At 47.3% G+C, this 14,692-nt stretch overlaps 1 protein-coding gene across 1 annotated transcript; it reads left to right on the forward strand.

The window, feature by feature from the left end:
* The first annotated feature begins 6 nt into the window (after positions 1–6).
* LOC119341923 (NAC domain-containing protein 75-like) lies at positions 7–6,686 on the forward strand. Its single transcript, XM_037613771.1, has 6 exons — positions 7–322; positions 408–600; positions 1,308–1,909; positions 4,370–4,696; positions 4,809–4,910; positions 5,302–6,686. Exons 1-6 carry the CDS (start codon positions 176–178, stop codon positions 5,380–5,382), a joined length of 1,452 nt encoding a protein of 483 aa, XP_037469668.1. The 5' UTR covers positions 7–175; the 3' UTR covers positions 5,383–6,686.
* Positions 6,687–14,692: the final 8,006 nt, after the last annotated feature.

Consider the following 14,692-nt stretch of genomic DNA (forward strand, 5'->3'; position numbering starts at 1 on the left):
CTCCCTTTCCTCTCCACCCCTATCTCTCCTGTCTCCATCCCCCTCCTCCTCCTCCTCCTCCCTCCACCCTGTGAATAATCCTCTCTCTTACATGTGATCATGCTTAGGTTGGGAAGATAGCCAGGCAAGGTGCTACTGTCCCCTTGGCAGGAGTATCTGAGGTGACGACTGAGACATGGACGATGGTGCAACGGCAACGGCAGGAGGAGGAACAAGCAGCGGCGGCCACCACCTCATCGGATCGAGGATTGAGGAGCACCGCAAGTACATGTCGGACTCGAGCTGCTGTCCCAGGTGCGGCCACAAGATCGACCAGAAGCTGGTACATACGCATGATCCCGGCCCGTGACAACTTCGGTTATGCTATAGGCTTTATTTCCGTTGATTCATCATGTATATGTATGCAGGATTGGGTGGGGCTCCCGGCTGGGGTGAAATTCGACCCGACGGATCAGGAACTGATCGAGCATCTGGAGGCGAAAGTCCAGTCCGGCGGCACGGCGGCGGTGGCGGCCCCGTCTCACCCTCTCATCGACGAGTTCATACCCACCATTGAGGGGGAGGATGGAATCTGTTACACCCACCCAGAAAAACTGCCAGGTTAATTTCTATAGTTTTTTTATTGTCTGGAGGCTAACTTCTAGCTTAGTAACTTAATAATAATCTATCTAAAACATCTGTTTCTAGCTAGCTACCGTACGTTTCCAATCTCTTCAAAGTGTTTTCTTCTGTTGGGATATTTTTTCTTTCGAAATACAATGTTTTAGTTTTTGGAATACTGCAATTTCAGTTTCTTGTTTCGTAGCTCAGGCTCAGGTTTTTTTTTGGGTTCTCGTCAGTTTATTGTGTATACATTCACCATCTTCTCTTTCGTGTTTTGGGATTTGTTTCGTTGCATTTCCCCTCAAAAAAAAAGTTGCATTTGAATACTTGATGCGCACATCTCCATACACATGAAAAATATCACTGGTAGATTTTCAAGGGCGTTGTAGGAATCTTGGAACAAAAGGAAGAAATATTGTACACCCATATCTCTCGATACTGCACGTACGGCATTAATGGCCGTGGCATATTTCTCTCTCTCCAGAATGAAATGTGACATGAGATCTGCCCCTAGCTTCCAAAGTTAGGTTTTGTCCCCCTCTCAAGGTTGTTATATCCTCCAACAGCCGACGGGCTGATGTCGCATAGTTGCATCACTGTCTATTTTCTCTCGCTTTTTCTTTTCAAAGTTGTCCAACCAAAATAGACATGACTATTCCTCGGGTGGCATGCACGTCCTGACATCCGTGGCCATGCTCATGCAGGTGTGTCCAAGGACGGTCTGAGCAGGCACTTCTTCCACCGGCCATCCAAGGCTTACACCACCGGCACCCGCAAGCGCCGGAAGATCCAGCCGCCGGCAATTGTAGACGCTTCCACTCTCTCCTCCGCCGGATCAGCGGCTGCGGGTGCAGCACACCAGCAGCAGCAACAGCAGCAGCGGAGCGAGACGCGGTGGCACAAGACTGGCAAGACGCGGCCGGTGGCTGTGGGCGGCCGACAGAGGGGGTGCAAGAAGATTTTGGTGCTCTACACCAACTTCGGCAAGCACCGAAAGCCCGAGAAGACCAACTGGGTGATGCACCAGTATCACCTCGGTGAGTCTGAGGAAGAGCGCGAGGGCGAGCTCGTTGTCTCTAAGATCTTCTACCAGACGCAGCCGAGGCAGTGCGGCGTCGGGGATGGAGCCTCGGCATCAGTACCATCTAGCACTGGCAGGTCCGCCGTGCAGAAGAGGAGGGTCGACAGTGCAGGCACATCACCGGCGGTGCGCATGACCCCGTCTGACATGGTCAACGCCGCATTCCAGGGCACCACACACATCCAGGACTTTAGCTTCGCGCAGTTCAGAAACACCGTCGAGGAGGTGAGTTTTGATCAATCTCTTCTAGTAGTAGTTGGGGTATTCGGGCCTGTGGCACGAGTGCTAGATGTTTTTTAGATGAAAGATAAGCTTTTTTTTTGGCATTTCCTCGGCCGTTCAATCTAACATACTCTTGTGGGGAGAGGGGGAGGGAGAGACCGGGGGATCCAAAAATAACCAAGATATCAAGGGAAAGTGCACATTGAACAACTTAGAGTGAAACACTCACCTACCGACTCTAGATCGGGATACCCTCCTTTTCAGAAGAAAAAAAAAACACAATTTGGATCTACATGCAACCGATGTCGATATGAGAGGAGGAAGGGAGGGAGGTCGGGCATGCCCGATGGAGAGAGGAATAGGGAGTAAGAGGGATGTGCCGAGGGACGGAAAAGGGAGTGTGGAGGTTGACCCGAGTGGTGAAGAGAACGATGATGACCAGCACTGACGACATCCGCCTAGCGGGGCTAGGGTCTCACTTGCGTTAAACGGATGATGCCAACCCCTTCCCTCTTGATGTCGCGGAACTTAGGATAGCCTTATACGGTTCCCGACAATAAGGTAGGGAGGAAGAGCAGGTGGGTTCAAGGAGCAAGGAGGTGGAGAGGAGCCATACATTGTAGCCTAGTTTAAACATCAAAGACCCACAAGAAAAGAAATCATTGTTTTAAATTACTGGATGTTTTTTGTCATTTTAAAATTTGGGAGATATATTGTGGCTAGGGCGAGTGGATGACAAAATCAAAACCTTTCATGAAGAGCAATGTCAAACCAAAAACGCCGATCTGACATTCATCACGAATATTGGATTGTCGAGTACACAAGAGCACATCGACTGATGTAAGTCATTATAATGTGATTTGTGCATGAACAAAAAGTATATACTAGTAAACAAGAAGTTATATGTATTTTGTGTATTTGTTTTGCTTCTCCGGGTTTAGATAAAATTTGTATTTAAAGTTTGTGGTTCAGAAGATTTCTATTCGGTTAAATTTGTTTGTGGCATGACTTATTTGTGTTGCTTTCCAAGCTGTAGCGTGGAAGCGACTAAGAAATGGTACCAATAGATGTTTACGGCATAACTCATGCCATCGTGTGTTTGGCACATCCAAGGAAACCTGATGTGCAATCTTCAGAAACTCAATAGCTAGCCCTCACTAATAGTCCTGGTAGACACGCTGTATCTCGTACGATTTTATTACGACCTTACATGGGAGCCTTCGATGCATCAGCCCAAAGCAACGGAGCCCACCGGATTAAGCATCATATTGCAATCCTAGCCTCAAGTGTCGTATGCACGACACTTCCGTTGTGTTATAGAGTATATATGATTCCAACTTCCTGAGCCTACCTATATAGCCAGAACTGCTCGCATTATCGGGTTCGTGTCCTTTTCATTTCAATTTGGATGCATTTGGAGTTGGAAGGTATCTTGGAGTTGAAATGTTCCCCTTTTCTATTATCGACGAAATGTAGGTAGGAATTTGATGCAATGTTTTTGTCTGTGAGGGTTGTGGGGTCACTGTGGTGTCAAGGCAAATGTGTCCATTCAGCACAATCTGATCAATGAATTAACATAATGGTAAGGTGAGGGAAATTCTGGAAGAAAACAGTAATAGCTAGGGTGGAGATCTTACCTAAAGTGATGGATGTCTTTGACCTACATGCATGCATGCAAGGTTGAAGTAACACATATTTCCATACCATGCAATTAATTAAGATGTAAGAAGACGTACACAAACTGGTTGTAGGTCAGTTCTACACGCCTAGTCCACAATCTGCACAGTGTCAAATGCTGTGCTTAATTAGGGCATCACTTTGTCCACACAGCAAGCAACCCTAATTAAGGGCACGAACGGTCTATTCATTACCCACATGTTTATATATGTATCAGCATATATAAGATCTAAGAATAATAATATCTCTTGCCCTACTTTCTAAATTTGTTCACTTTCCCTGTCTACCAAACAGTGAGACGTTTACTCATCAATAGAAGCTTGGGTGTAACATAATCAAGTTTTTTTTAGAGAAGTAACAAAATTAAGTTATGCTTACTATATACTCCCTCCGTCCGGAAATACTTGTCATCAAAATGAATAAAAAGGGATGTATCTAGATGTATTGTAGTTCTAGATACATCCCTTTTTGTTCATTTTAATGACAAGTATTTACAGACGGAGGGAGTACAGGCCAATCAACTAAGTTATGGTTACCATGTAGCATCTCTCCGTTCCAAATTATAAGATGTTCTAACTTTTTTCCGAATCAGATGTATATAAACACGTTTTAGCATGTTTGTTCATTCATTTCAGTCCGTATGTAATCCATATTGAAATATCCAAAACATCTTATAATTCATAATGAAAGGAATACTTGTCAATGTAGTTAATTATTACGTACGATTTGTACCGTGCAAGTACTCTGAGGAGTATTAACATTTACAGCTAATCTGTATACACGCAGGTGGGAATGGGAGGATCAGATCACCAAGTGGTGCAAGTTAGGGCTGACGAGGGAGTGTTGCATCGTCCTGCAGCGCTTCACCATCAGCTCCAGCAGCACCAACAGCAGCAGCGGCATCACGTCGTGGATGAGCACGATCACCGGCGCCACCACCACCACTACCCCGGCCTCCAACAGGAGCACCACCGCTCGTCGACAGCGGCGTTCCAAGTAAGCACACCGACGGACCCCATTGCCACACTGATTCCGGTCCACCAGGGCTCGGTTGTGCTTACGGCGCCGACAGCGGAGCCCTACGGTCATGGGGCACCGAGCTACCATAATCAGGTAGCTCACCAGCATTGATCCATGCATTTTTTTTTGCGTTGTACGTAAGTGTATACACTTTGTTCTTATGGTTTGGTTTGATTAATCTGTGACACAAAACGAATGTGATTAGGAGGATGAGCGGCCACACCAAACGCGAAAGTTCGATGGACGGTCGACTTCTGGCCTCGAAGAGGTGATCATGGGATGTACATCGAGAAGGTCCAAAGGAGGAGTAAGAAATCTCTCTCTCTCTCTCCCTCTCTCTCTCTCTCACACACACACACACTTCACATCTTTTTGCTGTTGAACATGGGAAGCTCGTATGTATAGTACCAATAATGGCGCACATATTTAGGGAAGCCTTACTATTGTATCCAGTGCTGCTAGATTTGTTCTTCTTCTTGCTTGTCGTGCCATTTTTCTTCATTGTAGTTAAACTAGGAATATTAGACCGGTACAACTAGATAAATGTTCTATTTTTTTTACCGTGGAACGCCACTTTCACCGGTCTAATCCTAGTTGTACGCCACTGTCTCAACGTTTGTTCTACTTTTTTTTACATATATCATGCAACTCCCTTATCTCTGCAACACTTCTAATTTTTACCCCTCCTTTTCTTCCAGGAAACATCAGGGAGCAAGGAGGGCACAGAATGGCAGTACCCATCCTTCTGGCCTTCTGACAACCAGGATCATCATGGGTGAAAGAGCAACACATCCGCCATGCACCGTAGGCATTAGCCGGTCTTGGAGAGGTACCCAAGCCGAGCCCAAACATCATTACTGCCATGATAGGATCAGCATACATTTAACCAATCGTCTACAAGACCAAAAAGCACAGGTATAGCAGCATAGGAGGAGTGGCTTCCAAGAAACACCCAAAAGGCAAAGTGTCCAACAAAATCAAACCCCAGCTTTTATCCCCCCCTCCCCCCCTCCCCCCGTCTCTCTCTCTAGATTTACCTTTCTCTTCTCCCAATGTGTCTAGATAGAGCGATGGAAGTTTCATCTGAGTGCACAAATTCGAATGTCTAAAGAGACAAAGATGATATTTGAGCAAAAGCAAAAGGGGAAACAGAAAAAAAAGGAGAGTACATAAAACAAAGGTCATGACATCATAAGAGAAGGTCAGTTCACCGTCGGCTGTGGTTGCTCACGCTGATCAATGCAAATCATTGTGACAATCATCGTTTATCGTGGTCTTTTCGGTCAATTGTCAGCCTATTAGTATTGAATAATCAGGAGTATACCATACATCTTTTCTTGCTTTCTGATTCTATTGCTTCATTGGTTAATTATTGTGTACACCAATTTACTTTTACTTTTTGACATATGTCCGAGCAAAGAAGCTAAAATTTGGGAAAAGAAGGAAATGATACCTTTGTAAAGCTGGTATATGCTCTGTTGAATTGGTCCATTTGTTTACATGTTAGATTATTTAATAGTTTTGCGAGATACACATGTGTGAAGAAATATTCCATGTCCAAGCAAACTAAGATGGCAAAGTAAGGTGATGGGGGGGGCTTTAGTTCCAAAATCTTCCTTTTTTCCTTGAGGAATATCTTTGGTTCCAAAACCTTCTCAGTGGCATGCATGAGAGAGAATCAATGTTATCCATATTCTTTTGTTATACTGTCACATGCAAAAGAAGAGAGCTAGCTAGGGGCAAGGAAAAGCTTGTCATGTCACCTGCTATAAACGAAAAGGCTTTATGTCACCTCTTGCTCCTAATATATTTCACCCCCTCATCTTTTCGGAGCTTTTGCAAAAACAGTTGATTGGACCATGGACGGCTAATACAGTAATACTTGAACTGGATGCTTTCCATGCAGACTGCATGCATGTGTTTATTTGTTATTTAGGCGCTGGCTTCCTGGCAGGTTTGAAGTTACAAGACAACTTTTGCATGTGTAGTGGAGGAGGAATATGAGCACGCAGCATGGTCCTGATACTGCCCTTCTCAGATTCTTCCAGGTTACTGTGATCCTATGAGTGCCTCCGTTTCATTTCAAAATGTTAGACTGTTGCGTCAACTTCTTTTTTATACATAGTTTTACTGCTTCCAGCCTCTGTAACATAAATACATAAAAACCTCAACAGTTTACGCGAAACACATTTCGTGCCCGATGACACAAAGTGTGAAATAAGATCACATCTCATTCACTAGATTTGAGCCTGTTTGGGACAACTCCACTCCTTAAAATTCAGCTCCGCTCCAGAAAACACAAGCCAAACGGGGTAGCTCCATGATATTGCCGTTCCGCAAAAAAACTAGAATCCGGGGTACGACTCCCAGTTTTTTATGAAGCTCTGTAGGGGGTGCTCCAAAAAACTCTAGAAGCTGAAGTTGGGGAAATTACCCATCACTGCCACTAGTAAGTGGATACCCCTTTGCCCCCCCTCAACCAATCAAATAGATCCTTTGCACCAAATTTCCCATTCTTGAATTTGGAGCTAGATGGAAGCCAAACATTCCCTTTGGTAGTGCTACAACTTCTGTATGAAACTGCTCCAAAGTGAATTTAGTGGAGCGAAACTGATTTTAGTGAAACGGATCAGTCCCAAACAGGCATTAAGTACGTTGAGATTAGTGTGGGAAAGAACGAGGAGGCATTAAGAACGTTGAGATTAGTGTGGGAAAGAACGAGGAGGATGTGTGTATGCCCCAGTCGGGGCGCTTAAACATGTGAAGATCGACCAATTAAAGGTTCTTCTAAGTGTTTGAGCCCTCGAGCTCACCCGGTCACCCCAAAACTGAGGAGGAACTGGCGGCCTCATATGATGGCCCGCTTCTCTCCCATTTGGTTGGACTTGATGATGTGAAGACCTTTTTTTCTTCTTTTCTGGAGAAGGAGGATTACCCCTGGCCTCTACATCAAAATGATGCATGCAATCATCTTTATTAACTTATTCATCAGAGACTGACAAAATAAATACAAAGATCAACCCAAAGCCACCTTCGTGGCGAACAAAGTCGTAACACCTACAAGTATAAAGATGTGCCCTCACCGAATCAACGGACACTATCTAATCCAGTGGCCTCAAAAAGCCGCCCGCCTAGCAAGCTGAGAGTACCAACCGGTCTAGGTGTCCCACAACGCGCACCACATGCACACGCTATAGGATCTACCATCGCCATCTTCCGCCGTCCCTTCTTCAGGATGGATCATTGCATAGATCTTGCGAGGCTCATCTGTCGTCGATGTCACCATGACGCCAGAGAACACCACCACCCTGCGCGCGTCCATCAACACACAACCATCACTAGGACCTTGCTGCACCACGTCGCCGAGACCCACCGTCATCGACACAGTAGATGCCACACCACATCACCTGCGGCACCACGAACCATCCATGCTCACCGCACACACCCTCCGTTTCAATGCCCAAGACGACGCCTCCAAGGAGGTGACAATGTCATGACGCCGCCGCCCGCCCATTCACATGGAACTAGGGTTTTCACCGGCGCACATACAGAGGAGGGAATAGGAGGAGTTGACCTCGCCATCGCCACCAAGGACGGAAATGACGCCTAGAGCGTCATCGACAACATGGCCGCCACCGACGGCCGGAGGTTTCTGAAGGAAACATGCCCTAGAGGCAATAATAAAGTTATTATTTATTTCCTTATATCATGATAAATGTTTATTATTCATGCTAGATTTGTATTAACCGGAAACATAATACATGTGCGAATACATAGACATACATAGTGTCACTAGTATGCCTCTACTTGACTAGCTCGTTGATCAAAGATGGTTGTGTTTCCGAACCATAGACATGAGTTGTCATTTGATTAACTAGATCACATCATTAGGAGAATGATGTGGTTGACTTGACCCATTCCGTTAGCTTAGCACTTGATCGTTTAGTATGTTGCTATTGCTTTCTTCATGACGTATACATGTTCCTATGACTATGAGATTATGCAACTCCCGTTTACTGGAGAAACACTTTGTGTGCTACCAAACATCACAACGTAACTGGGTGATTATAAAGGAGCTCTACAGGTGTCTCCGAAGGTACATGTTGAGTTGGCGTATTTTGAGATTAGGATTTGTCACTCCGATTGTCGGAGAGGTATCTCTGGGCCCTCTCGATAATGCACGTCACTATAAGCCTTGCAAGCAACGTAGCTAATGAGTTAGTTATGGGATGATGCATTACGTAACGAGTAAAGAGACTTGCCGGTAACGAGATTGAACTAGGTATTGAGATACCGACGATCAAATCTCGGGCAAGTAACATAGCGATGACAAAGGGAACAACGTATGTGTCACATCCCTAGTCCTGGCATGCACTAGGCTAGCCCTTCATGTGTGCATCATGTTTAACTTTTCGAATGAACTTGAAATGGGGATTGACAAACCCTAGCACCAAAATTAAATCAAATAGGGTCAACCATAAATCTTTTCAATGAACACAAAATGCCCTTTAGAAAAGTTCACTATTTTTGGATTGATCTAGAACCTCTCCCAAAAATGGTGCACATTTTTCTAGGCCATTCTGGGTTTTTGAATTAAATCATATAGTATTTGACTTTGGGCATTTAAATACTATAAATAATTTAAATGTTCAAATAATGTTGGAACTATTTTTGGGCCACTGAAATAATTCAGCAAGTGTCCATGAATATTTTCAGGATTTTAGGAAATGCCTTGGTATTTTTCCTAAGCTCAAAACAGAGGCAAATAATTAGAAAACAAAAACAAAATAGAAAAACAGAAAGAGAGAGGAAACTACCTGGCTTACCTGTGCGGCCCAGCACTGCAGCTGGCCGGCCCAAGAGCTGGCCTAGCCCACCACCGCTGCCAGTCATCCCCCTCCTCTTGCCAGAAGGCAGAGGAGAAGCGGAGCACGCCCCCGCGCGAGCGCGCCACGCCGACAGCAGCCTGCCTGCCTCCCCAGCTCTCTAGTCGCGTCGCGGAGCTGCCACGAACCCCTCTGCCTCATCCCCTCTCTCCCTGGTTCCTCTCTCTCCCCCTAGTGTTCGCACGCGCAGCCACCGAGCGCCTCGCGGCGCGCCGACGAGAACCACCACGGCCACCGGCCTCCGCACGCCTCCCCGACGCGCCAAGAAGCCCCGCCGTCGACCTCTACGCCATCTCCGCCAAGCCACGCGAGCGGAAGAGCCCTGCAGCATCGTTCCCATCCTCATCTTCAACCTCCGGCCGCCGGCAACCTCGCCGTGGATTCGCGGGCTCCAGTGCGTCCCCGACCTCATCGACTACGCCATCGAGTTCACTGTGAGCTCCTTCCCGTTTCCCCTCCTTTGCTTTGCTTGTTCCCGTGCCACAACACCCCCGCCCGCGTGCCCGAGCACAGCCGTCCGCCATGGCCGCCCAGCTCCCTTGCCCCGAGCCCCTCCGCCCGAACCCGTGGCACCAGAGCGCTTCTGGTGGCCCGTGGGTGCCATCTAGGCCACCAGCTCCTTCCCTACCGCTCTGCAGCCCCGCACCCGCACCTGACCGAGCTCTGGCCGCCGTCGTGGTCGACGCTGCGGTCGTCTCCGGCCACCCCAGCACCCGCCGTTGCCACTGTCCGGCGCGCCTCGTCGCACCGGTCCCGCAGAACCCACCCGCACGACCTCCCGTCGCCGAAAACGGCCGGACGAGGACCTCCGCCGCTCTGTTTGGTCGCCGGCTAACCGCCGGTGTGTCCGACGTGGCCGCGTGATTAGTGTTAATCACGGCCAGCTAACCCCCCCGGGCCACTGCCATGTGGGCCCAAGAGCATGTTTAGGTTAGATTAGTTTTCTGTTTAGATTAGTGATAACCCTGTGGCCCACGTGTCAGCGTTGACTTTGGCCTAGTCAGCGTTGACTGGACCCACATGTCTGTGGGACTAACCAGCCTGAGTCACTGATATGCGGGACCCACGCTTCAGGTTTGACCTGGACCGGTTCTGTTGACCTGCTGAGGTCAACATGATGCAATGCTGACGCAGTAAATGATTTTCTGGATTTAAAATAAATCAGAAAATCCAGAAAATAGTGCAAACTTGTAAAATTCATAGAAATTCAACCGTAACTCCAAATGAAATAAATTATATATGAAAAATGATCAGAAAAATCCAATCTATCCATCTGTACCATTTTCATGCATGTTAGAGAAACTTATGACTACTGTTTAGGACAATTCAATTAAATGGCATTTAAATAATCACATGTGGAGTTTGAATTTGAATCTTGGATTCAAACCAACTTCATTTAATCTGGTTGCTAGTTGCATTAGCTCAAACTACAACATATTGCCATGTCATGATCATGCATCATATTGTGCATTGCATTGATTGTGTTCTTCCTTGTTTGCCGGTGTTTGCCCCCTCTCAGTAGACGACGTATCGACAATGAGTTCGATGACACCGATGAAGAACTATATTATCTTCAGAAGTGCGAGGCAAGCAAAACCCCCTTGTTCATTCCGATAAAATCCCACTCTCTCTCTCTCCTGCTCTCTTTTACTGCATTAGGACAACAACGATTCATCTGTTACTTGCTGCGGTAGCTGAACCCCTTTATCCTCTGCATGACCTGTCATTTCCACAGTAAATAGATGAAACCCACTAGCATGAGTAGGAGTTGTTCGAGCCCTGATGTGCCTACTCATTCATGCTTGTTTGTCATGCCTGCTACTGCTTAGAGTTGAGTCAGGTCTGATTCATCGGGGATGAATTGGAATGTGGTGAACATGTCCTACTGTTGAGAGCTAAGTGTGTGAACACGATGTGGTAAAGGTAGCGGTGAGAGGCCATGTAGGAGTACATGGTGGGTTGTCTCATTGCAGCCGTCCTCAGGAACTGAGTTCTGTGTTTGTGATCCATGAACAACTACTACCACACATTGGGATCCTTAATTGACTCTCTCGACTTATTAATCAACTTGATCTCTGTCCAGGAGTTGCAACTAGTTTCTGGTGTTTGTAGGTAGTGTTAGTAGTCTACCAAGTGGCACCCGGTACAGGTGGGCTTGGGACAGACTAGGCACAGTGGCACGGTGTACCAAACGTAGATCCACCCGTCGAGGTGGGCTTGGGAACCCTACAACATCGTTTGGGGCCGTGAGCGACACCCCGGCCGGATCTCCTTGCGGATGGAACCCGAATAGGCGATAAACCTGGACGAGAGACTTGTGTGGTTAGGTAGGCCATGGCCGACACCCTCGCTGGGCTTCCGCTTGAAGGTTGCCGAGTACATGTCGTGTAAACGGCGGTAAGTGGTGAGAGCGTGTGTGAAGAAGTACACCCCTGCAGGGTTAACATTATCTATTCGAATAGCCGTGTCCGCGGTAAAGGACTTCTGGGTTGCCTGTACAGTTCATAGACAAGTGAAAGTGGATACTCTAAAATACGCAAGATAAGCATGAGTGCTATGGATGGCGTTCTCGCAGGGAGACGGGAGCGGATCCATAGTGGTGTATTGATATGGTGAATATGTGGACTCGTGTGCGCCACCTCAAAAGAGTTACTTGCAGTCGTAGCACAGGATAGCCACCGAGTCAAAGCTGGCTTGCTGCAGTTAAACCCCACCATCCCCTTTGTTGATAATGATGCATATGTAGTTAGTTCTGATGTAAGTCTTGCTGGGTACATTTGTACTCACGTTTGCCTATTTTATGTTTTTGCAGAGAGACTTCAGTCTCGCTAATAGTTCCACGTGGACTTCGACGTTTAGCTTGTTACCTCAGCTACGATCTTGTGCCCTCGGCAGGATCTGGTAGATAGTCAGGCTTCTCAGCCTTTTTCATTTGTAGATGTCTGTACTCAGACATGTTAAGCTTCCGCTTGTGCTTGACTTGTGTGCTCTGAATGCTGGGTCATGAGGCCCATGTTTGTAATATCTCGCTCCTTGGAGCCTATTGAATAAATACTTGAGTTGTAGAGTCATGTTGTGATGCCTTGTTGTATTTGCACATATCGAGCATATTGTGTGTATGTTATTGAAATGCTTGGTATGTGTGGGATCTGACTATCTAGTTGTTTATCCTTAGTAGCCTCTCTTATCGGGAAATGTCTCCTAGTGTTTCCACTGAGCCATGGTAGCTTGCTACTGCTCCGGAACACTTAGGCTGGCCGGCATGTGTCCTTCTTCGTTCCTGTGTCTGTCCCTTCAGGGAAATGTCACGCGATGAATACCGGAGTCCTGTTAGCCCGCTACAGCCCGGTTCACCAGAGTCCTGCTAGCCCAGTGCTACAGCCTGGATTCACTCGCTGATGACCGACACGTTCGATGTTGGGTCATGGATGCCTGTCCCTGTAAGTTTGTGCCACTTTGGGTTTACGACTAGCCATGTCAGCCCGGGCTCCTTATCATATGGATGCTAGCGATACTATCATATACGTGTGCCAAAAGACGCAAACGGTCCTGGGCAAAGGTAAGGCGACACCCGTGGGGATACCGTGCGTGAGGCCGCAAAGTGATATGAGGTGTTACATGCTAGATCGATATGGCATTGAGTCGGGTCCTGACAGTATGTTGTTATGTGGTTTGACCGATAAAGATCTTCGTAGAATATGTAGGAGCCAATATGAGCATCCATGTTCCGCTATTGGTTATTGACTGGAGACGTGTCTCGGTCATGTCTACATAGTTCTCGAACCCATAGGGTCTGCACGCTTAAAGTTAGATGACAGTTACATTATGAGTTTATGTGATTTGATGTACCGAAGATAGTTCGCAGTCCCGGATGTGATAACGGACATGATGATGAGTCTCGTAATGGCCGAGACATGAAGATTGATATATTGGACGACTATATTCGGATACCGGAATGGTTCCGGTGGTTATCGGATATATACCGGAGTACCGGGGGGTTACCGGAACCCCCCGGCGGGTTAATGGGCCTCATGGGCCCTAAGTGGAGAAGAGGAGGGGCGGCCAGGGCAGGCCGCGCCCCCTCCCCCTCTAGTCCGAATAGGACAAGGAGGCCCCCCCTTTTCTTCCTCTCCTCTCTCCCTTCCTTCCCCTCTCCTACTTGGACTAGGAAAGGAGGGAGTCCTACTCCCGGTGGGAGTAGGACTCCTCCCTGGCACGCCCTCCCCTGGCCGGACGCCCCATTCCCCTTGGTCCTTTATATATGGGGGCAGGAGGGCACCTCTAGACACAACAATTGATCATTGATCTCTTAGCCGTGTGCGGTGCCCCCTCCATCATATCCCACCTCGATAATATCGTAGTTGTGCTTAGGCGAAGCCCTGCGTCGGTAGAACATCATCATCGTCACCACGCCGTCGTGCTGACGGAACTCTCCCTCGAAGCTCGGCTGGATCAGAGTTCGAGGGACGTCATCGAGCTGAACGTGTGCTGAACTCAGAGGTGCCGTACGTTCGGTACTTGGATCGGTCGGATCGTGAAGACGTACGACTACATCAACCATGTTGTGCTATCCTCTTACGGTCTACGAGGGTACATGGACAACACTCTCCCCTCTCGTTGCTATGCATCACCATGATCTTGCGTGTGCATAGGATTTTTTTTGAAATTACTACGTTACCCAACAGTGGCATCCTTGCCTGGTTTTATGCGTAGATGTTATATGCACGAGTAGAACACACGTGAGTTGTGGGCGATACAAGTCATACTGCTTACCAGCATGTCATACTTTGGTTCGGCGGTATTGTTGGATGAAGCGGTCTGGACCGACATTACGCGTACGCTTACGCAAGACTGGTTCTACCGACGTGTTTTGCACATAGGTGGCTGGCGGGTGTCAGTTTCTCCAACTTTAGTTGAACCAAGTGTGGCTACGCCCGGTCCTTGAGAAGGTTAAAACAACACTAACTTGACGAACTATCGTTGTGGTTTTGATGCGTAGGTAAGAATGGTTCTTGCTAAGCCCGTAGCAGCCACGTAAAACTTGCATCAACAAAGTAGAGGACGTCTAACTTGTTTTTGCAGGGCATGTTGTGATGTGATATGGTCAAGACGTGATGATATATTTTATTGTATGAGATGATCAAGTTTTGTAACCGAGTTATCGGCAACTGGCAGGAGCCATATGGTTGTCGCTTTATTGTAT

The sequence above is a fragment of the Triticum dicoccoides genome, chromosome 7B (genome assembly GCF_002162155.2).
Source record: "Triticum dicoccoides isolate Atlit2015 ecotype Zavitan chromosome 7B, WEW_v2.0, whole genome shotgun sequence".
Taxonomy (NCBI): Eukaryota; Viridiplantae; Streptophyta; class Magnoliopsida; order Poales; family Poaceae; genus Triticum; species Triticum dicoccoides.